The following is a 23,758-nucleotide window of genomic DNA, read 5'->3' as shown; positions in this document are numbered from 1 at the left end:
TATCTATCACTTCCATCAAATCACTCACAAATTTTCACAAACTTCACTTTCTAATCCACTCAAAAATCACCTCCAAATCTCTAAAAAAAGAACACCAATTTCATTCTCTAATTCTTTCAATCTCTTCCTCTCCCTCTCTCCCAAATCAATCTATTCAAAAAAACAGACTCTTACGTTTTGTTCGCATGGAACGATTCTTGTAGAGCGCAGATTTAAGAAGACAGAATTGAAAAATAATTGTGTTTGTATGTGCAAATTTGCAAGAGAGGATATGCACAGATTAGAAGGATTGATTACTTTTTCTATCTCACTAAAATAGTGCAGATTTGAAGAAATGAATAATAATTTACACAAATATCCTCCTAATACTCTTAAATTATATATATATATATATATATATATATATATATATATTATAGTATAATAAAATAATAAAAAATAATATATATTTATAATAATTAATAATATATAGTTATTAATAATAATAATAAAAAATAATGTATATGTATAGTAATTAAGTATAATAAAAATAATTTATACAATAATTATTATTATTATTATTATTATTGATAATAGTTTTAAATAATAGTAATTATTATGAAAATAATAATAATAATTTAATGTAATTTACTTTTTAATAATTTTTTTTATTAAAATTTATTAAATAATAGTTTTTAAAATTTAATATTTTTAACTAATCTAAAAATTATTTTATATATTTTTCTATCAAGGACATTTTAATAATTTAAAAATTTTATCTATTATAACTTTTTATTTTATCTATCAATCATTTAAATCACTCACTAACTTTTATAAAATTTATCTTCAAATCCATTCACTTTACCCTCTAAATCTACTCAAAAAAACACACATCTCTATCCATACAAATCTATACAAATTCATGTTCACACTCTTCCTCAAATTCATCTCTCCATCTTAATGTTTGAGTGGTTTTCTTGCTTCATTGTTCTAGCAACAAGTCTAATGTTACATTTATTTAATGTTTTTTTTTTGTTTCATTTTTTGAATTTCTAATTGTGTTCATGAGAGTGGTAGCGAAACTGATAAAATCAACGCCATAGATGTTAGCTCACGCTATTATAGATATTATCATCATCTTTTACAAGTCATATTTTGAAAAATAAATTAAATCAATCTAGAAATAATATTTCATAGGCTTAATCAATAATTTAGCTTTCTAATATATTGATTTAGTTCATTTTAATTCTCTTATTTTATGAAATTTTTTTTTTCAAATTAAAAACAAAATATAAGCCATAATGTGTCAAATGGTCGGTCGTATCACGTTTCAAGTTGGAACAACTTCACTCTTAAATAAATAACTTCTGTTCATTTATAATGAAATTATTATTACTTTTTAATTTGCATTATGATAATTTGAAAATAAAATTACACAAAAATTGATGAAAAAACCTGAAATGAATACAATTTTTTGAATTGATAAAGAAACTAGTGAAATTACTTATGTCACATCATAATGAAACCAATTTGTGCAACAATTTGCTTCTAAAGTTTCAACCAAATAACTCTTCATATCATTTAATTAATTCCAACGTAACAACATTATATTGAAATTGATGGCAGAAAATCTTAGAAGTCTTTTTCTACTGTTTTTTGTTTCAAAGAAAAAAATTATTTATTATTTTAGTATTGTTATTAAGTATTATAATAAACAAAAAAAATATCGATAATATTCATATATAACTTTCCAGCTATTTCTGGAAAGAAAGTGAACACGTGTACGGAGGTAAGCAATTTTCTTTCTAAATTTGTTTCTCACTATAAAAATGGAAAAACATTTTGGGATGTGTTCCCAAAGTCACACCAAACTCCGTTTAATAACATGAAAATTTTTAACCCATGTGAAACTTTTCTCACGGCAAAATTTCGATAAATTTCACGGTATTTCTCTTCTAGCACTTTATAGTCATAATAAAAAAAATTACGTGATTTCGTCTCAACACTTTTCTCGTTTTCATTGAGAAATTTTTCTATATTGAAATTTCCAGAACCAAAACTCAAAAACAAAAAGGTTAGTCTAAATACTAATATTGCTGATCCCAGCTGAATGCCGAGTCTTGCTGAAAAAATCTCGTAGAACATGACTTTTTATTTCAGGTTTTATGTATAAATTGAGGATCAGAAACCATACATATACAAATAAAAAGTTAATTCCAATAAATGTTTTGTATTATTGTACAACTAAAACACATAATATTAAAGAAAAACATAAAATATTTAACAAACTCCTTCATCTTGTGTTATACTCTAAATCCCTTAGCAATTTATCCTTTCTTTTTTTCTAAGTGGATGAGAATGGTGAAGTCCTTATTTAATCTAGGCCTGGGAAATGCTTTAAGCAGACTTTGCCTGCATACAAAACAAGTCAACAACATGAGATCAAAATTAGTCACAAGGAAAATGTAAAGGAAAATTATCCTTTGCTTACTATAGGATAAACTTATGTTAAAAAGTAGAAATAAAAAGAGCAAAAGAATTAAATCTTTTGAGAAACAAGTTGCTTATTAGAAAATACAGTTTCTGTTTTTCTATCTGCTACTATTCTTTTACAACTTTTGAAAGTGAAAAAAATAAAAAAACAGACCCAAAGTTAGCACTTTTTCACTGAAATTTTAGGTTGAAATCATCCATATAATTCAATTATGTAATCAATGGAACTAAGTGTTGCATACATGCAAAAGCTTCCCCGAGTAAACACTTCTCTTTGCAAGCATGAGTGTGAGGATGACAGGAACCATAGCAGCAGATAAATGCTTAAGTGTGTGACCACTGACAGTATGAAAAGTCAATGCATAAATCACCCTGTCAGTGGTCTCTTGCAGCATAGCTAGAAGATAAAATCCTGCAAAAAATCAAAATTGAAATTAAGGGCAATTGAAAAGAGTATTTGCATCACATCAAAAACAACTTTTTCACAATACCTGAAGCCCAGAGCCAATATGGTGAATGTGTGTACATTGGAGGCAATAAAGTAGCCATGAGAGGTATAGCAATGCATGCTGCACTTTGTGCTAGAATATATAAACGGATGTCACCAAAGAACCTTTACAGCAAAAACAATTGGTGATTAAACTCAGCTCATTATGCAGAAAAATCTATGAATAAATGTCCAAATAATGCAGAGAAGAGAACTAGTGCAAATAGAAGGAATGAAGAAGAAGAAGAAATAGTCTTGCCTCCAATACACATTGCTAATTATGCCAATCATAATCAAAGGCACAATTGCATGTGTTCCCTTCTTCGGATCAATCCTTTCAATGATTAGGGTTGCCATCAGTGAAGCAAAAGCAATAGTCATCTCCAACAACCAAACAAGAATCAAAGAATCAAAATTGTGAACTAGCATATGAAGAAAAGAAAAGTAATTCCTTAAATTTCGAATTGAAACTCACTGGTATTCTGTCCCAGAGAAGGGAAGCATTATCTGGGTGAAGATGATAGTATGAAGAACCAAAAGCAACTGAAGTGACACCAGCATAAAAGCATTTCCAACCCCATAGTTCACCTTCCAAACTAATGCCACAGACATTAATCACATAAGCTAAATTGGAATTGGTGTTGAGAAAAGGGAAAGTAAAGTACCTGATGTTGAAATAGCTCCTACGGTGGCAAAGCACAAGGCCAATGAGGCCAATCACCATGAACGGGAAATTTGATATGACGTTAAGAGCATTGGGAATGCCTGAAGAACAATTCAAAAGATGAAACCTTTCTAGTCTCAAACTCAGATTCCTAAGTGTTTGAGGAGGAATTACCGAAGAAATTGCGGTTGTCAGCAAAATGATGGTATCGCTGAGGCTGAGGAATGGATGGGGATAGGAAGAAGAGTAAAAGGAAGGAAGCGAATGCTAGTAGCAAGGTCTGCACACTGTATTTTCTCATTTTCTTCAATTCATGGAATTTCGTGAAGTAGAGAGTGAGAGAAGGCATGATCATGTAGGAGGAACCTTGGAGGTGACGGTGGCGGTGGACGGTGGCGGTGGGCGGTTTGACGGTGCTCGGTGGCGCAATCCTTAAAAGTTGAAGTATGTAGAACTCTCCCATAAATCCTTCATTCTACCTTTCACTAAGTAACAATGTAACAAAACAATTTCATGCTACTGGCGAATGCTTCGGTGTGTAAGAAAAAAAAAATGTTTTACGCTATGGATAAAAATTAATTCTATTTTTTATATTTAATTGGTGTCAACAATTTTATATTTTTCTCAATTTACCAACCAACAAAACTTCCAACGAATAGAATGAAACGGTGGTTGCATGAGATTCTCTCATCGCATGCCTCGTCATTAAATTTAGTTAGCTATATCATTAAATGATAATGTTCCAATTTTAAATGTTTCTCCTCCATTTAGAACCTCATTATTTAGATTAGAACATCATTTTAAGAAAGAGGGTTTCATTATATTCATAATGAGTAGATATTGGTAGTTGCAGACACATGATAGTTAAAAAAAAAACCTTAATCAAAGTCTAAGTGATTATCTAATCAGTAAATACTCCTTAATTCCTTACATAATAATGATAAATCACGATTCAAATAGTAAGAGCACGTTTTCTTCTCCTGATTATATATTGTGTTTTTATCTATAATGAATAGAAAAAATGTCAAAAGAAATATTAATAATAAGAATAAACTAGAACATGTGAATGTGAGCCATTAATGAGTTACGGAATTACCAAGAAGGGACAAAGTTTAAGAGGCAAATTAAGACAAAGGAGAGGTCTTTTACTTTAGCAATATACCTGTGCAGAGGAATCTGCGCCCACGCGCTACCTCACAAGTTTTTAAAGTTTTTACACACACGCCCTACAGACATCAAATGATACATGATGTCATGTTTTCACACATGCACACCCATGAAAGATACTTCAAATGAGATTTAAATTGTAAGAGGGTAAAATTTTACGATTTTATATAATATGTAGATTCTGTAACGTCATAAAATTGGTAAAATTATTGTACAGTCTTTTCTAAATTTTAAGTTTCATATTCAACTTCCTAAATAGATAAATTGAGCTTAAAAATTTAAATTAAATTTATACCAAACTAAAATTAATGTAATTAATTTTTTTTATTATAATGTATATTATCACCATATTTCTTTTAATTAAAAATTAATATAATTATTATTAAATTCATTTTTAATTAAAAAATAATGTAAAAATATAATACCACATCATTATCTAATTAAAATTAATATCATTATTTTTTTTGTTACAAATTTTAAGTAAAAAATTATATTTTAACTCCTATTTAATATTTCTTGGTTTAGTGTGAAACATAATTAATATATCACTCTTTATTTTTTTAAAAAAATAATGTCTATTACTTAACCACCTCAGATAATACAAAAAGTACAAAATAAAAATTAAATTATGAGAATTAAAATATCATTATTCTTAAATACATATAAAAGTTTTATTTTATCTTTGTAATTATATTTTAGTTCTCTTATCGTCATATTCTCTACTTTATTATTTAAATTTTAAAAATTAAGATTAGATTAATTTATACTTCTATTTAAAATCAATAATTATTTTATTAATAAAAATATATTAACTTTTACCTTCAAAAGGTAAAAAAAAAAACTCTAGCATATTTTCTTCATCTTCTCCTTCCTTATTTATTGGAAAATATTAAGCTAGATACTAAAATACTGGCTGTGTCCTACACACCCACACCGAAAATGGCTCATACTCTTTTTATAGAAAAGTAAAATCTAAGATCCTTATTACAATCTAATCAAATCACTCACACTCCTTTTATAAAATCTAGAATCAGTAATACAATCTCATGATTTACTATTATAGACCCTTTAGGATCTTAAACATAACGTGCATTTTCACCCATCATCTTCCACTCTTGTAAAATTTTTACTTTACCTTTTGCTTCTTTCTTCCCCCAACCATTGTTATCTCCAATTTCCCTTTCAACACTGCAAATTTCGTGCACATTTTAATCACCGAAACCGCTCCTTAGCCATCCTCGCCGAATCTGAATTTTCGAATGAATTGCAACATTAGATTTATGAGTGGCAGATACGTTTACTTCTCTGCAATCGGGGTCGTGCGCCTATAGCGTAACGTGAAGTGTGAGGGTTAAACTTAGACTAGGTCGCGACAAACCAAAATGCGCTTTCTTTCGAAGAAATCCACAACTGTATTCAAGTAAAACAGATAAACGTCACCGCTATTACGTTGCTTTCACTGTCATCATGATATGATTATGCATCATGTATATGGTTCCCAACGCATCAACGCATTATCATTATTTTATTTTATTATTTTATAATTATTGTTATATTTGTTTTTTAGAAATTCATTTCATTTATTACTGTGAAGTTGGATATTTGTAAGTATTTAACTGTGGTGGGAACATTGTTTGGTGGAACAGATGTTCTCGCAGTGATGAAGTGCTTCTCTCTGTGCTTAGTCTCCTTTTGGGTTCTCCTTCCTCTCTGTTTGCTAAGGTACGCACGCAACCATGGAATCTTCTTCTTCTCTTGCTATTGTCAATTTTCACTTCTTTATGGTACATTTTTTACATTGTTAAGATATGCTTGATTGGTAATTAATTTCCTTGTTTTCTGAATAATTGGAGGCTTCGATAGTTGAATCTAGAACCTGTTAAGGTTCTTCTTTTTTCTTCACATTGCCATTGCATGTTTCTGGAGCTTGTCAAAATGGCTGATTCACACTGGTTTCGTGGTGGATCTATGCACAGAAAATCTACCTCATGAGTGAACTGTGATAGTGATTTAAAGAGTATTCAAGCTTTTTTCCACTGTCTTTTGGATTTATCAAATTGAATATGTGGTTTTTGTGCCTCTCCTGTTGTTGATTAATCCAAAATTCAACTCAGATTTTTTGTTTTCTGCTGTTTGGATGTTTATATTCTCACTATACAAGGAAAACTTACCCATTCGCTCTCGAACTAAAAAATGATGATAAACGAAAACTTTATTGTATTCGGGGCACCGTTGTCGTTTATTCCTCAAATCATATGAACACAAAAAGGTAGAGGGCTCTCTCACATTTGGGGTGGATTTGGTATTGCTTGGTTCTTTTCAGAAGCTGGTTGTGTGCTCTGCTATAACTATACTATTTGGTAGCAAAATGTCAAAAGCTGTGTACAAAAAAAGTTTGTACTAAATATAACCTTTAAAATCGGAACATAATGCCACTTTTTACTTAGGTCCTTGAAGTCAAACTTAGGAAGCTCGAGTCCGGTTAATTTGGAGAAGTAAACTCGAAACTCCGCATAGATTCAATTAGAGCGGTGTCTGGAGTGACTTTTAAACCTTATAACCAAACTTCTGTTTTTTGTCCAAATTAATTGCAGAAAATATAAATTGAAAGTATATTAAATTAAAACCAAAGCTTTTCAATCACCTTTCTTAATCTTTTGAGACTCTGTTCTGTGAATAATCGTCAGATATTTGACAATAAAAGCATGAAATGAAATAATATATGTATCTGAGTGTGTTATTTCAGTGTGTCATCCCAAAATATACCTGAGAGTGGCCAACAGCGAGCTAGCCTCCCACCAAGAGGTTGGAATTCTTATGATTCCTTTTGCTGGACAGTTTCTGAAGATGAATTCTTAGAAAGTGCTGAAATAGTTTCTGAACGTCTCAAGGCTCATGGATATGAGGTATAGATACTGCAAATAACAATAACTTGTGGACGATTTGACTGTGTTAACAAATAGACTGATTTCTTTTCATCAACTCTTGAAGTTTGTGGTGGTGGATTACCTCTGGTATAGGAAGAAAGTCAAAGGTGCCTATCCCGATTCTCTCGGATTTGACGTGATTGATGAATGGGGAAGGATGGTCCCAGACCCAGGAAGGTGGCCTTCTTCCACAGGTGGAAAGGGTTTCAAGGAAATAGCTAATAAAGTACATAGTTTGGGTTTGAAGTTTGGGATTCATGTTATGAGAGGGATAAGCACTCAAGCTGTCAATGCAAACACACCTATCTTAGATACAACAAAGGTGTGATTTGCATTCTTCTATCACTTGAACCTTTTTTTCTTTATTTCTGTATTAGAAATTTCTAGTTGTGGATGCCTAAATAATGTATTTTTGAAAGTTCTTGTTGACCTTTGATTTCCTCCTTTTGCAAATTTCTAGGGAAGTGCATATCAAGAATCTGGTCGAGTTTGGCGTGCAAAAGACATAGCAATCCCAGAAAAGGCTTGTGCATGGATGCCTAATGGTTTCATGAGTGTAAATACAAAGTTAGCAGCTGGGAGAGCTTTTTTGAAATCCCTGTATGAGCAGTATGCCTCATGGGGTGTTGATCTAGGTACTAGAAGAACTACTAATTTGTAATCAGCTTATTATGAACTATCATCACTTGCTTCATGTCACGCAACAATCATAATGAATTTAAATAATAAGCCTGTGTTTTGGCACCAATGCTGATAGATTTTCTGCTGTTCTTACAGTGAAACATGACTGTGTGTTTGGCGATGACTTGGAATTAAATGAAATAAGCTATGTGTCAGAGGTATTCTGCAGATTCTCATTCTCATATGAACAGATGTTGAGAATATTTTGCCTGCCATCTTTTAGCAAACTTATGTGATACGGCATGTCAGGTTCTCAGTGAGCTTAATCGGCCTATTGTGTATTCTCTGTCTCCTGGAACCAGTGTGACACCAGCGATGGCCAAGAGTGTCAGTGGACTAGTCAACATGTATCGAATAACAGGAGATGACTGGGATTATTGGGATGATGTCCGGGCTCATTTTGACGTAACAAGGTGGTTAAGTTGTTCATATATCTGCCTTTAGATATTTTTATCAGTCTTCACAGTATGTTATTCCATTGCCATTTGACTTAACTTAGTTCATTTAATTGTGAACCAGGGATTTTTCTGCAGCTAATATGATAGGAGGAAAAGGTCTAAAGGGAAATTCCTGGCCTGATTTGGACATGCTACCATTTGGATGGCTAACTGATCAAGGTAAAGGAGACTGAAATGCTACTTTTTTTATTTGCACATTATGAATGTCATGACCATCATACCTTGGTTATTTCTTATCAGTATATATCTATAGATCCATTTACTGCATTTACTAATAATTCTGCAGGTTCAAATAATGGTCCACACAGGTTTAGTAGGCTCAATCTAGAGGAAAAAAGGACACAGGTATTGATAAAAAAAACATATATGAATTGTGTTCCTTTATAATGTTCGTTGTGATAGACTGAATGAACCTATACTTATTTGACAGATGACTTTGTGGTCTTTGGCGAAGTCTCCCCTTATGTATGGAGGGGATATGCGGAAGATCGATGCCATCACATACGAACTTATAACAAACCCTACCCTGCTAGAGATTAATTTCTTTAGCTCAAATAATATGGAGGCATGTGAGCCATCTAATTCTTTTTTGGGAAAATAGACACGTCTGGCATACAATCATTTGACTTTACTGCTATGACAGTTTCCTTATATCACAAGCTCAAACAACTTGAAGCACGCTCGAGGGAAAAAGCAAAGACCGAAGCAAGGAACAGAGACATCATCGTACACACATTCATTAGGTTTGACTGGCTGTAGCGAATCAAAGGCGAGTGGTTGGTCTGTTGAAAGTCATAACCATAACCAAGATCTTGAAACAATCTGCTGGAAAAAGGATGCAGAAAACCAGCACCAAGCTCCATTCTGCGTAAACAAGAGAGAACTTCAACTCAGATTGTAATCATGCTTTATCTTTCTCTTTTCCATTTATCCAACTTCCATTTTAACATTTGTGTTGCTGTTAACAACAGAAACTGATACATTGCCATTGATACAGAGATGGTGGGAGTATGCATCACCAGGATTACCGAGGGAAACACCAACTGGTTGCTACTGACAGCATGAAATTTTGCTTAGACGCTTCTCCAAAACGAAAGGTTACATCTAAAGAGTTCAAGAGAGGAACATTTTCTCCATGCAGATGGGATTCTAATCAGGTATGACATAGCCATTTTCTATTTTATTGATTCCAATGAAAACTGATTCATCTGGTCTTCTACAGATCTGGGAACTGCACTCCAATGGGACCATGGTAAATAGTTACTCGGGTCTTTGTGCAACAGTCAAGTTTGTTGAAGGTAGAATTTTGTAGACACTCACCATGTTCTACAACTAATTTCATTTCCTCTCTTTCTTCCTTACCCCCTTTGTATTTATCACTCATAAAGCAAATTGGTCTCTCCTGCAGCTGAGGTTAATAATGCTGGTGGGATTCGTTCTTGGATTGCAACAGGAAGAAAAGGTCTCTACTTTCTAACAAACACTTGAAGGGTTTCAAGAATTTTCTTCTATTCTGCAACTGCATAGCATCAACGCTGAAAAAAGAAGAAGCTTGTTTCTTAATCATGAGTATCATTTAAGAAGTTAAATAACAAATCCTGATATAAACTGTTTTACAACTCTGAATGTTTTGTCTCTGTTCAGGGGAAATCTATCTTGCTTTCTTCAATCTAAGCAATGAGAAAACGGAGATATATGCGAAGACATCATATCTGGGGAAGATTCTTCCTGACAGAAGAATCGAATCATGCAAGGGGACGGAAGTGTGGAGTGGAAAGAACGTAATCACAACACAGGGGACGATATCAATGGACGTGGAAATTCATGGTTGTGCACTATTTGTTCTAAACTGCAACTAGTCCTTCTTCCAATTGTTTAAAAACAGAAAAACAAAACAGCACCGCATTGTTCAGTCTTTTTCCCACTCTATTTAGTTCTTGTTTCTCTGGTTGAAGTTAGATTAAAGTTTGTGATAGACAAACTCTTAAACAACACTTTTTGATTCTTTTTCTGGAAGCAAATTTTCTCTTTGTAACAATACTCAACTTTAGTAAATGAAAACAGCATTTTATGTGTTTAAGAACATTTTGCTGGAACTAGCTGGAACAAGACAGCAGAATTTCTCTAAATACTTGAGAAACCCGTGTCTTATCTTTCTAAGATCTTTTTCCCTTTGTGTTTTGTTTTGTTTACTTTTTATTTTATTTTACTTTCAATTAAATTTTTATAATAAATATTATTATACCTCATAATCAAATTTAAAATAAATATATCAAATAAAAAGTTGTTTATGTTTTTTTTTTATTAAAGTAAAATTAAATGTAAGGTGTCTCAACAATATAAGAATATATACCCTATCTTTCACTAATATTTTAGAAAAATAATCAATGGATACATTGATCAATACGTGAGATATATTGAAATAAATAACAAAAAAAATATAAATTTATAAGATATATAATAAGATAGAAAGAGATAAATATATATATATATATATATATATATATATATATAATATGTGTATATAAAATACATATGAATGTGTATCATTTTTTTGTTTTCTTTTAAATATATGATAAGTTCATTATTCTTAAATATTACCTGTGCATCTGTTAAGTGCTCTATTTCTCTCTATATATATATATATATATATATATATTATTGTTAATGCGGACTTATAAAAAAACAAAAAAAAACAAGGTAATCCCATTTTAATATTAATTGTCATTCTCCAAATAAAAGTAATGTTCAAATAAAATATTCTCCAATTACAAATTTAATATTCTACCACACTCAAATTCCCAATTTGTAAGTCTAACATATTTAGAGACTAAGTGTACTCATAAAAAAGACACACACAAAAACAAAGTTCCAAATTGTTGTATTTCATGAAATAGTTAAATAGTTGAAGAGTAATGTTAATTTTCTCTAAAAATTTAATCTTGTATTAGAACAAAAAATTTCACAAATTTTGAATTTCGATTATAATTGAATTTTGACTGGATTTTCACTGTAACAACACATTAATAAAAAGGACGTCGTTAACAAGTGTCTAAAAACACTAATTAAGAATAATTAATAAAAATTAAATTTGACTAGTGTAAACACAGACGAGATATTTGTGTTGTATGCATTTTTTAGATATGTGTGATATTATATAAGTAGGTAATAATATTGTAATTTATTAAGTTAATACATAAAATAAAATTATATTTATTAAAAATAAAATAAAATATATTAGAAAAGATAAGAGAATAATTATTGATAATTAGGAAAAAAGAGTAGAGATAGACAATTTTATAAAAAACTTGTAAAAATAACGGTCAATTTTTATAAATTAATAAATAATTACATTTTAGAGGGTAAAATTGGAATTTTGAAAAATAGACACAAAAGAGAGAATATTCTTTATATATTGTTATAGATAAAAATTTATAGTTAATTTAATAAAAAAATTACATTAAAAAAATAAACAATATTTTAATACTTTAAAATTATTAATTATAAAAATATAATAAAAATTTTCCTTCTGTGAATCTTTTCAAATATGTATTTTCTCTATTATTATTATTATTATTTTTTTTTTTTTTTTTTTTAACATCTAAATGTGTTGAATTGTTTTTTCACTTCATCAATTATTGAATAAAAGGTATGGATATATGTGAATTCACATCAGCAAAAATTAAGGATTAAAATTGCATATACTATGAGATTTGGAAATATTGTTATAATATTGGAATGGGCTGAATGGGCTTTTCACTTGCAGGGCATTAGGGTTCCAAAACCTCACTGGTACATAAACGATTCCTGCCACACAAAGTGCCGTCACTGCAACTTTGCTCTCTGCGAGTCTTTTGTTTCGAATTAGGGTTTCGCTCAGAGTAGCCATGGGAGTCTTCACATTTATCGTGCGCAACTCCGGCGGCGAATGGACAGCCAAACAACATTCCGGTGACATCGAGTCCTCCGCCGACTCCTCCTACGATCTCCAACGGAAGCTCGTCCAAGCCGCTCTCGCCGTTGACTCTTCCGGCGGCGTTCAGTCCTCTTACTCTCCTGTTTCCCCTTCCTCTGCTGTATTTCAGGTACATCTTTAACATCTCTGACAATCTTGGCTGTTTGATTCGGAAGCGAAACTTTACGTTTACAACTGCTCTGCCTTTATCTTTTTCTTTCAAATTTTCCTACCTCTATTTAATAATATATTGATTGGTTTTAATTGGATTTGTGCTATATTACCTATTTTATTGGAATGTATGTGTTATTGTATAGCTTGCTTCCAAATGATGGTTAGATTTTTGTTATGCTATTTTTTTTTCTGTGAAGAATGCTTGTTCAATTCATTTGTCTGAGATTTTGCTGAGGAATGAATAGTTGGACTCTATCTGTTCGCTTTAATGATTTATTTTTGTTTTCCATTCGGATTATTACTACAATATGAGTAGAAGAGAATTATGAGTTTTACTCTTTAGTGCTACTGCTTATAAAGATTCATCGCGATTCATTCCTGGGAGTATAAATTCGCGTGCTTGTGCCTTTCGGTGATATAACTTAGATGCAATCCTTCAATTGAATAGTCAGTGTGGATCCATTATACATGATATTATCATGCAGATTATGGAAGTGGATTTCTAAGACCATGTTTGAACTTGCTTTTGTATTAAAAATGCTTTCAAGATGGAAAATTATGAAAACAAAATTGTTTTTTCCATGTTCCACATTTTAAAAATAAAATTGGAAGCTATGAGAAAGTATATACAATTAGATCTTATTCAAATGTACTTATGCACCACCATCTAAGTTGGTTGATCAATACACATGCTATTGGTTATAGATTGTGATGGTTTTTCTGCCTTGGTGGTTTGTTTTTTTGGATTCAAGCATTTTGTGGTGGGTTACTAATGAGGTTATTTTTATTGATTGTTTTGTTCAGGTAATAGTGGGTGGTGCAGTATTCGTTGGAGGTGGTGCGGTTGCAACTGCACCTGCCGGAGGTGCTGCCCCAGCCGCTGATGCTGCCCCAGCTGCTGAGAAGAAGGAAGAGAAGGTGGAGGAAGAGTCCGACGATGATATGGGTTTGGGTCTGTTTGATTAGAGTTCCGTTATTTTTGAGTTTTGATGGAAGAGATATTTTAGTGTTTAATCCTATAAATTATATTTGTGTATTGCTTTTCGCCAGTTAATGCTACATTCAACTCCATCAGATAGAGTTTTTGTTTTTCTGTCATGTGACCTAAATCGTTCATCTGTATCGGGTTTTGCTAGTTATTTCCTTTTAAAAAAATGGTTCGCTCTTAGAGGTTTAATAGACTTCGTGCTACTTTACCTTCATACATTTTTTCTGCCATTTGATGAGTTTATTTTCTTATCTGGCTGTGGCGTGTTTTTTTTGCAACGACTGAAAGACGAGGAAATGAAAATAAATGGAAATTAATGAAGAGGGTGTGATCGACTGGTAGGTAAGTGAAATAGAGAAGAATAGCTGTAACTAGAAAATAAGCAACAGGGTGTTTCTGATGTAATGGAATTAGGGTCACGTTTTCATTGATAAACTAATTCCAGAGTGAAATTGTTCGACAAGAATATATTAATAATGTGGGCTATCAATATTGATTACTGGTTATAAGCAGTTTAAGTAATGGGTTGTGACCTTTTCATGTACCGAAAGTTATTGTTTAGATATTAAATTTATATATTTTACCTCATATTTTTCAGCTTCATGTCTCGGTTATCAGTATTTTTTTTCAAATAAGAACAGGTAATGGATGGTAATTATATTAAAATATAAAAAATTAAATGTTTAATTGAAAATAAATAAATGGGAGTGATAAAATAGGTTAGCTAAATGACGGATTGAGCTAATTGGTTCAATTCACTGGTCTAGCACATGTTTTCATCTGCATTTACCTGTTTTTTTTTTAGTATTTTGGTAATTCGTAAAATTGTTAAATATGTTTTTATTTCATGAATTTGTGTCGAATATATTTTTCAGTTAAAACTCGTGTTGACACATTTAACATAATTGGGGTTAATATAATTATTTTCATTCATTTTTATTTTAGAATGTATAAAATGCAATTTAAAACAGGATTTTCAGAATGTATATAATTTTCGGAATCTTCTTGAATCAGCTTTCTCAACACAAAAATGTGTTTAAGAAAAAGTTTCTTGGAACTAGTTTTTTTCCACAACACATTTTCTCTCTTTCTCCTCTTCATTATTGTTTTCCCTTCTCTCTCTGCGGGGTGGTGATAAGAAAGATTCATCTAGTTTGTCAAAAGTCATAAGGTTAGAAAAAACAGACTACAACATTATTATAGACAACAATTATATTAGTTAAGATTGAGTTAAAGACACTATAATTTTTCTAAAGTTCTTCAAAATCAATTTTTTTATATAACATTATTAGCTTATTTAATTAAGTTTTAAGTTTAGTCTATACTTTTTTTTTATCTAGGTGATTAGTTGTCAATTTGTTTATTATCTTACTTATTTGCCTTTTAAATGTCAAGTCTTTTAGTTAATATAAGATTACATTATAGTTAATTTAAAATAAAATGACAAAGTGACTTTTATTAATTCCAATATTATCATATTTCTATTACTTCGCATCATCATAGATATAAGTGACGATAACTATTCTTTATTATATTATATGATTTTAATTTTTAATTCAAATAATAATAAAAAATTGATTATTCTATATTAATCATAATATTGTCTTAAATCAACTAAAACATTTCCTATTTCTTCACCAACCAACTTGATGGTGTTTTTATGCTGGTAAGCCCAATGTTCCACCTACTCAATTGAGCTAACCTCCACATGTATAAAAAAAAAAAGTGTTAAAGTCTAAACAATAGGGAAGAGGCAGAAAAAGAAACTTTGTATCCTAAAAAACCTTACATATCAATTCTATTTTAATTTATATGATAAATATTTCTAACAATTCTTAAAATTTGGACCCACATAGAAGAAGGTTTTATAACTAGATAAACTAAAATTGTCATGCCATATTATGTTTTACTTAAAAAAAAGGATTATGATAGATAAACTAAAATTGTCGTGCAAAATTATTTTTACTTTTTTTAAAAAATGAACATTTTGATAGTGATATTAAATATTTGTAATGATTTGGTTACTATTTTATTACAGGAGTTAATTTAACAAAATCAACTTTTAAAATCGAGTTAATTTAACAAAATTAACTTTTAAAATAAGATTTATATTAATTCTATAATATAATAGTGAAAAAACATCTGCATTTTTTATAACAAAAAATAATGAAATTATTATTATTATAATTACACAATTTTATTAATAGCAGTTATTTTAATCTAAAAAATTGGTTAAATTGAAAAAAAAAACATTAATTAAAAAATAATTAAATTTCAAAATATTCATTAAAAGAATAAAATTATAAAATAATTATTTTAATTTAAAAGAATAATTACTTAAAGAATTAAAATGAAAAAAAAAATGTAAAACGAATCCCTTATAATAGTTATTAATACGGAATCCAGTTTAGGGTTCAAAATTTAAGGACATAAAAAGGAAGGGTACGAAGAAAAAAGTTGGTATGATTGTTGAACATTGAACTCCACCAAAGAAAACCACATATGTTCTCAGCATCTCATTGGCTTTTTAACTATTGAGGCACAAATCCTGAATACAACCAATGGAATATTCTTTTCCAATTGTACAACAAAATGTTTTGACAAGAACAAAAGCATTGTGGACAAAAAAAAACAGATACATAAGGCAAAGGATTTACTTAGTACATGTTTGGAGGTGCGTTGAAAAATCGATTTTTATCAAATCGATGGATGAGAAAGTTGATATTTGTAACTTCTTATTGAAAATGAATTTTTTAGTTTTAAATTGATTTTAAAATTATATTCTTTGAATACCAAAAGTTTTGGTTGAATTATTTTTTTGGTCTATTTTTTTCGTCAAAAAATATCATTTAGTTTTTTTAACCTCAAATTAGTCTTGATTTTTAAAAATTGATGTAATTTGATTATTTTTGCTAAATTTTTTGAAGCCAAATAAGGAGTTTTCATCAAATTTGACAAGGGGATAACCTCAGTTACATCAACAAAGAAAACTTGTTATGAATTAATGATTGTCCATTGATTTGATACATTTACTGGTATGATTCATTACTCTTTATGATAAATATTTGTATTAATTAAGTTGATTTGTTTCCTTTATGCATTACATATTGTATCTATAAATAGGACTCTTCCTATCAATAATAATATACAGATGAGTTGCTCCCTATTCTCTCATTCTTATTCTCTCTTGTTTTTTCTCTTCTCTATTATCTGTCGTCATTCTCTATGTTATTCGCTTTATTTCATAACACGTTATCAGCACGATGCTTCAACCAATTGAGGACTAGTGAAAGCTTTTTCTCTATAACGACAGTGTTATGCGTGTCTCAATCGAGGCTCTTTCTAATCCTTTCTCAAATTATAATTTTACCTTATATTCTTCCTCTTGTGATAACAATTATTTAACTTTATCAATTTTCATCTTCGTCTTATTATTTTTATTTTTATTTTGACGGTGATTATTATTATTATTATTATTAATATAATTATTTTATGTGCTAGTTCTAAACACACGAAATGTTGCAAAATTTGGATTTGTGACCCTTGATAGGAAGAATTCCTTATATTGGATTTTAACTGTTGAAATATATTTAGATGCAATGGATATTGGGATACCATTAAATAAAGAAATAAAGCATCTAAGCAACATGACAAAAATATTGTGAAAAGAGATTTCACAAATATTGTGAATTTATTTCATGCCTATGTATGACTGGCTAGACAAAGCAATAAAGCTTTTTATGAAAAATCATGAAATCCGCCTAATATGCTCCATTCCCAGAAGTGAATGCAGCAATCAATATTATGAATTTCTTTCATGCCTTTATATGGCTGAACAAAGCAATGAGCTTTTGATAAAAAATCATGAAACTTGTCCAAATTGGTTCTGCTCCATTTCCAGAAGTGAATGCAGCAACATTTTATTTATATTTTCATGATCGATCATGATCTTGATTTTGGACATGGTTATAAAGAAAATTTCAAAGACACATTTTGTCATCAGAAGTGGCACGATAATGTGAAAAAAAAGGAAAAGGAAAATGTGAAAATATTGACAAAAAGATGAAGGTATATATTATCATTACGATGGTAAAGGCCATTTGAGTTGTACTTATTATACACCAGAGCATCTTACAAATAATGAGAAGAACATAGAAACACACTTTGCTTATGAAGATGGTGATTCTGATTATGACCATATGGATGCTACTTATCTTAATATTGTTATTTTCTTTGCTAAAGCAAATGAAAGCATTAATCACCTAATTGATTATGAGAGTGTTGAAAAAAAAAATCTCATATTGATATTTATGTTTATATGAAAAACGAATGTTTTGCACTAGTACCAAAAGATATGTGTCTTATTGATAGTGCAACAACTTATACGCAACAACTTATACAATTCTCAAGAGTAATAAATTTTTCTCTTGTTTGATAATGTGAGACATTGATGTTAGTATTATTTATAGTACTACAAATATATTTGAAGACTCTAAAAGAGCTACTATACTTCTACCAAGAAGTTGAATAGAAACTTATTAAGTTTTAATGATATTTGTCTAAATGGATATTATATTGAGACAAACAATGAAAAAGATATGAAATATCTTTATATCTCTATGATTGAGTTGAAAAAGAAAGTGTATTGGAGAAATTATCAACATTCTCTTATAGTTTGTACTACAAGTTTATTAGTACAATTTAAATGCATGTCATGGTAAACCAGAAGTTTACAAATCAAAATGATTGCCTTGTTTGACATGATCAGTTATTATGATGCGAAAAAAAAAGGGTTGAAAAACTCATGTGAACACGTTTGAAGCGTGGTAGACCTATTGGTTCCAAAGATAAAAACTCTTGAATGAGAAAGGGGGCTAATATGCAAAATAACCTAATCGAAAAGGTTGAAATCCCAAAAGATTCATTTGACATAATTAATGGTTCGGTTCCAGAAGAACCTCAGGTACCTGAAATGGTTGAAAATGATGAGATCTCAATAAATTATGTCATGAATCATATAATATGGAACCAAAATGAAGTTAACATTGACGAAACTTTTACTTATAACATAGCGATGAATGCTATGAATGACAATGAGGATCAATAAACAATGATCATTGAAGATTGTCGGCAAAGAAAAGATTGGCCAAAATGAAAATATGCAAAGAAGCATAATTATATTTGTTTGCTAAACGAAAGGTTTTTGGACGTATAGTTCGCACTCCTGAAGTTGTGAAACCCATTGGGTACATATGGATTTTTGCGCAAAAATCAAATTAAAAATGATGAAATTTTTAGATACAAAACATAATTGGTTGCTCAAGGTTATTCACAAAACCTTGTATTGATTAGTGAAAAAACATGTTCACTAGTATTGGATGCAACAACATTGCAATATTCGATTATCCTAGTTGCACAACAAGGTTTGCATTTACATCTAATGGATGATGTTACAACCTATTCGTACGGTTCTTTTGAGAATTATATTTATATGAAAATCCCTGAAGGATTTTATTTGCCCAACAAGACAAATTCTAAAAAGGGTTATTCAATAAAATTGAACATGCTCTTTTATTGATTAAAGTAAGGATGTGTGTGGTATAACCATCTTATTGAGTTCTTATTAAAATAAGGATATGGAAATGATCCTTTTTGTCTTTGTATTTATATGAAAATATTAGAAAATCAATTTTTCATAATTATTGTTTATGTAGATGACATAAACATCGTTGAAACTACTAATGAGCTCACAAGGCAATTGAAAGAATTTGAGATGAATGATCTTTGAAGGGCAAAGTCTTGTTTGAAATTAGAAATTGAGTATTTAAATAAAAGTATTTTTATACATCACGAGGCTTATATGATTAAGGTGCTTAAAATGTTCTAAATGAACAAGTCATGTCCATTATGCACTCCAATAGTTGTGAGGTCGTTAGATGTTGATAAAGACTATTCTTAGACCTCAAGAAAATGATGAAGATCTTCTTGGTCTAGAAGCATCATATCTTAGTGTCATAGAAACACTAATGTATCTTGCGAATTATACTCGATCTAATATTGCATTTGCTATAAATTTGTTAAGCAAGATATAGTTCTTCAACTACAAGAAGAGAATGGTTTGGAGTAAAACATATACTTCGTTACTTTAAGGGTACTACGAATATGAGCTTATTCCATCCAAATGATTCAGATTCAGACCAATGGGTTATGGATATGCATGTTATTTTACATATTCTTACAATGTCACAATGGTTGATCACAAACAAGATGTTTGTTCACATGTGGTAGCACAATGGTTTCATGAAGGTATATGAAACAAACCATAGTAGCAACATCGTCTAATCATACAAAATTACGAGAAAAGTTGTGAATATGCTTGGTTAAGGTTTATAATTCAACATGTGCAAGAAACTTGTGACTATCCCCGAGAAAGATGGAATCAACAACCATATATGAAGACAATAGTGTATTGTTCAATTGAAAGGATGATATAGATATCCAAAAATTCATTCATGTGAAAATATGACAAGTCTATTTGTAAAGTTTTTGCCAAGAAAAACTTTTGAGTAAATGACTCACAAATTCGGACTCTGTCACCTTAATGATGTAAGTTTACATGAGGGGGAGAAATAGAATATGTGATGAAATTAAAGAATACAGAATGTTGTACTCTTTTTCCTTCACTGGGTTTTTTATCCCAATGGGTTTTTCCTAGTAAGGTTTTAACGAGGCACATTCTTTATCAATGGACACTCAAGGGGGATTGTTATGAATTAATGATTGTCCATTGATTTGATACATTTACTGATATGATTCATTACTCTTTATGGTAAATATTTGTATTAACTAAGTTGATTTGTTTCCTTTATGGATTACATATTATATCTATAAATAGGACTCTTCCTATCAATAATAATAGACAGATGAGTTGCTCTCTATTCTCTCATTCTCTATTCTCTCTTGTTTTTTCTCTTCTCTATTATTTGTTGTCATTCTCTATGTTATTCGCTTTATTTCATAACAAACTATCATTATTTACAATTCTTGATCCAATTTAAGAAATTTAACAAAAATAAGACCAAATTGCATTATTTTTTATAAAATTAGAACCAAATTGAAACTAAAAAAACTAGAAGATCAACTTGATATTTTGAACTAAAATAAAAATTAAAAGAGTAAAGTCAAATCTTTTACATAAACTAATAAAAACATTATATTTATTTTTTTATGATAATAAAAAATAATTATATTATTATTATTATTATAAAATTAAACATAAATAATTTTTATTTTACTTTAATTAATTTTCATTTATATTGATTAAGTTTAAAAAAATAATTAAATAAAAAGAAAATATTAAGAAAATAATTTTTTTTATTTAAAAAATATTAAAAGGTCAAATTAAAAAATAAATGTAGATAATAAAAAATATCTTATGCATTAATATATCATTTTTAAAAAATATTAAATATATTAATTTCTTAAAAAATACATAATAAATTGTGTAAGTATTTAAAAATTTGAGTAGCATAACCCCTATGTCATAACATAGGTATGTCGATACAATAAAAACTTATTTAAAAAGTATAATTTTTTTTACCACTCAATAAAATACAAAAAAAAAAAAATTATTAAGGATTAAACTGAATATAATAAAATTTATCATAATTTAAAATTTAATTAAGTCTTGCCTTTCATATTTAGGTGTTTATATATAATAATTTTTTATTTTGTTCATAATACGTATTCAATATAAAAAATTACCATTTTTTGTTAGAAGCATGATGTGAAAAAATAAACTAAAACTTTACATTGAAGTTACGAGCTAATTCAATCATGAGTTTTGACTTCTAGTTAGAAAATACCCAAAAATCTCGTTGAATGAATTGAATTCATTTTTTTTTATAATTAGAATATATTTAAATGGTATTCTTTACACGAGCACTTACTTTAAAAAGAAAAAAGAAAAAATGATTTATTCAACACTAAAATTAACCGATACATAGATTATTTTTGTAGAAATTCAATAAATTAAAAAAAAAAGTATTTTAATTTATTTGTAAACTAATTTAAGTCCCTGCCCAAAAAAAAAAAACTTTCTATACTTCCTATCCATAATTTATAGTTGAGTTCTGAAAAATAATTTTTTTTCTCAAACTAAATGTAAATGGTTGTATAGTTGATACTTTAATTTTTTTTTCTTTTTTATCATTCCAATCTAGAAAGAAAAAAATACATAGTTATGGAAAAAACTTAAAAATAAATTAAACACTCTTTTGTGGAAATAAACCATCACTGTGTTAGATTTTAGATTATTTTATTTATCCAATAGTTTCGATGATAAAAAATATTAAAAATTGAAGCTTAGCATGTTATATTATAGTGTTTTATGAATGCATAGTTATGGAAATCTACTACGTCAATTACCAACTGTCATAAAGTGTATTAGGATTTGTTCACACTCTAATACCAGTTTAAACTAAAAAATGCTTCACCACTTCAACAACTGTTATTTTTGGAATAACTTTAGTTTTGTGATTTCAAATTACCAAAATTTTGGTTTGTTATTTCAAATTTGAGTGTTAATAACTATTATATGGAGTCTTTAGCTTCTGTGTGTTATTTGGTACCATTTAGAGCGGTTAGAAATGAAAATTTGTCTTCTTTTAAAGTCCATATATATGTTTGGTTATCAAAAAAATCTATGATACTCGAAAAAGAAATATATATATATATATATATATATATATATATATATATTTAAAATATAAATTTAGATAAAAACTAATCTTTAAGTGCAATTTAAATCAAGTTACTTTAAGTGCCATTTAAATCAAGTTACTTAATAAAATATGAACAAAAATTAATTTGATCTTTCTAAAAAGTACCAAAATATAAATTTCAAAAAGTTAACTTTTTACAAAATAACTTCGATATCACATGTCTAAATAAAATATATATATATATATATATATATATATATATATATATATATATATATATATATATATATATATATATATATATATATATATATAAAGTCAACTTTTAAATGAGTATTCCATGACTAATATGTTTTTCACTCATAATTTTATTTTGATCATTTGCATTTAAAAAATAAATACTCTAATAAAATGTACTAATAATTATTAGCAGGTAGCACACGAAAGTTAGATAACATGTTACATGCATTTGTCCTATTAGTAAATAGGTAATTAAATAATTGTATTTATTACATACAAGTATCCAGTAGCGGATCTTGACTAAGATTTTCGAGAGTGCCAAAATAATATACTTAAAATTTATATATTTAACATTTTTGTCACTCATTAACTTAAAATTAATACATAATTTAATATAGTTATAACTATAACAAAAAATAAACATATATAAATGTTTGTCATTCATTTTTTCATATTTTTTAACTTATCAAATAATTGAATCATAACTAAATTTTTTAGCTATTTTTTTGTTCAATGTGAATAATTATATTATATGTAAAATATTCATTTTCCATTTTACTAATGTGCACATATAAATTCAAAAGTCATCACAAACTTTCATTTCATCATTGTTATGCTTATGCGATGAGCAACCTTATTGTCATGTTCTCATCTTCCCTTCTTTTTTATCAATTTTAAAAATGAATTTATTCTTTTATTTTTTATCAATATACCTATCTATAAAACAAGTTTAAGACCAAATTTTTTTTAGTATAATATAATAAAAAATTGAGAGACATAATTACAAAAAAAAAACGATGATCGAGTTAAAATTAAAAATCC

The 23,758-nt window shown here is 28.8% G+C and overlaps 3 protein-coding genes across 4 annotated transcripts; 2 read left to right on the top strand and 1 right to left on the bottom strand.

Annotated features, from left to right (window-relative positions):
• Positions 1-2,113: 2,113 nt before the first annotated feature.
• On the bottom strand, positions 2,114-4,153 carry LOC114179366 (uncharacterized). Of its 2 annotated transcripts, XM_028065689.2 has the most exons (7): positions 3,798-4,150; positions 3,625-3,724; positions 3,435-3,555; positions 3,219-3,340; positions 2,964-3,085; positions 2,715-2,884; positions 2,114-2,391 (listed from the first exon to the last, which is right to left on the bottom strand). In XM_028065689.2, exons 1-7 carry the CDS (start codon positions 4,084-4,086, stop codon positions 2,377-2,379), a joined length of 939 nt encoding a protein of 312 aa, XP_027921490.1. In that variant the 5' UTR covers positions 4,087-4,150; the 3' UTR covers positions 2,114-2,376. The 2 variants fall into 2 exon arrangements, with proteins under 2 accessions (XP_027921490.1, XP_085527159.1); XM_085671033.1 differs by lacking the exon at positions 2,114-2,391 and having other exon boundaries at positions 2,456-2,884; positions 3,798-4,153.
• A 1,852-nt stretch (positions 4,154-6,005) lies between these two features.
• LOC114178574 (uncharacterized) lies at positions 6,006-10,939 on the top strand. The gene is made up of 15 exons (XM_028064568.2): positions 6,006-6,210; positions 6,437-6,512; positions 7,537-7,696; positions 7,782-8,039; positions 8,178-8,352; positions 8,495-8,556; positions 8,648-8,811; positions 8,918-9,015; positions 9,143-9,201; positions 9,287-9,421; positions 9,500-9,753; positions 9,854-10,013; positions 10,079-10,154; positions 10,265-10,318; positions 10,501-10,939. The coding sequence occupies exons 2-15, from the start codon at positions 6,451-6,453 to the stop codon at positions 10,713-10,715; spliced, it is 1,932 nt and encodes a 643-aa protein (XP_027920369.1). The 5' UTR covers positions 6,006-6,210; positions 6,437-6,450; the 3' UTR covers positions 10,716-10,939.
• Positions 10,940-12,668: 1,729 nt separating this feature from the next.
• Positions 12,669-14,162, top strand: LOC114175715 (large ribosomal subunit protein P3z-like). The gene is made up of 2 exons (XM_028060500.2): positions 12,669-12,941; positions 13,790-14,162. Exons 1-2 carry the CDS (start codon positions 12,744-12,746, stop codon positions 13,949-13,951), a joined length of 360 nt encoding a protein of 119 aa, XP_027916301.2. The 5' UTR covers positions 12,669-12,743; the 3' UTR covers positions 13,952-14,162.
• Positions 14,163-23,758: the final 9,596 nt, after the last annotated feature.

This window comes from Vigna unguiculata, chromosome 3 (genome assembly GCF_037176805.1).
Source record: "Vigna unguiculata cultivar grain cowpea cultivar isolate G323 ecotype 2 chromosome 3, ASM3717680v1, whole genome shotgun sequence".
Taxonomy (NCBI): domain Eukaryota; kingdom Viridiplantae; phylum Streptophyta; class Magnoliopsida; order Fabales; family Fabaceae; genus Vigna; species Vigna unguiculata.
Note: the sequence above shows the minus strand (reverse complement) of the source record. Positions and strands in the feature narration are given on the sequence as shown.

Excerpts from the sequence above, each read along its gene's own strand:
- LOC114179366 (XM_085671033.1), bottom strand. The coding sequence starts at position 4,086 with ATGGGAGAGTTCTACATACTTCAACTTTTAAGGATTGCGCCACCGAGC. Across the intron at positions 3,341-3,434 it reads TTCTCTGGGACAGAATACCA|ATGACTATTGCTTTTGCTTC; the intron begins GTGAGTTTCAAT and ends TGGTTGTTGGAG. Across the intron at positions 2,885-2,963 it reads ATATTGGCTCTGGGCTTCAG|GATTTTATCTTCTAGCTATG; the intron begins GTATTGTGAAAA and ends GATTTTTTGCAG.
- LOC114178574 (XM_028064568.2), top strand. The coding sequence starts at position 6,451 with ATGAAGTGCTTCTCTCTGTGCTTAGTCTCCTTTTGGGTTCTCCTTCCT. Across the intron at positions 9,422-9,499 it reads TTAGCTCAAATAATATGGAG|TTTCCTTATATCACAAGCTC; the intron begins GCATGTGAGCCA and ends CTGCTATGACAG. Across the intron at positions 10,014-10,078 it reads GCAGATGGGATTCTAATCAG|ATCTGGGAACTGCACTCCAA; the intron begins GTATGACATAGC and ends GGTCTTCTACAG.
- LOC114175715 (XM_028060500.2), top strand. The coding sequence starts at position 12,744 with ATGGGAGTCTTCACATTTATCGTGCGCAACTCCGGCGGCGAATGGACA. Across the intron at positions 12,942-13,789 it reads CTTCCTCTGCTGTATTTCAG|GTAATAGTGGGTGGTGCAGT; the intron begins GTACATCTTTAA and ends TGTTTTGTTCAG.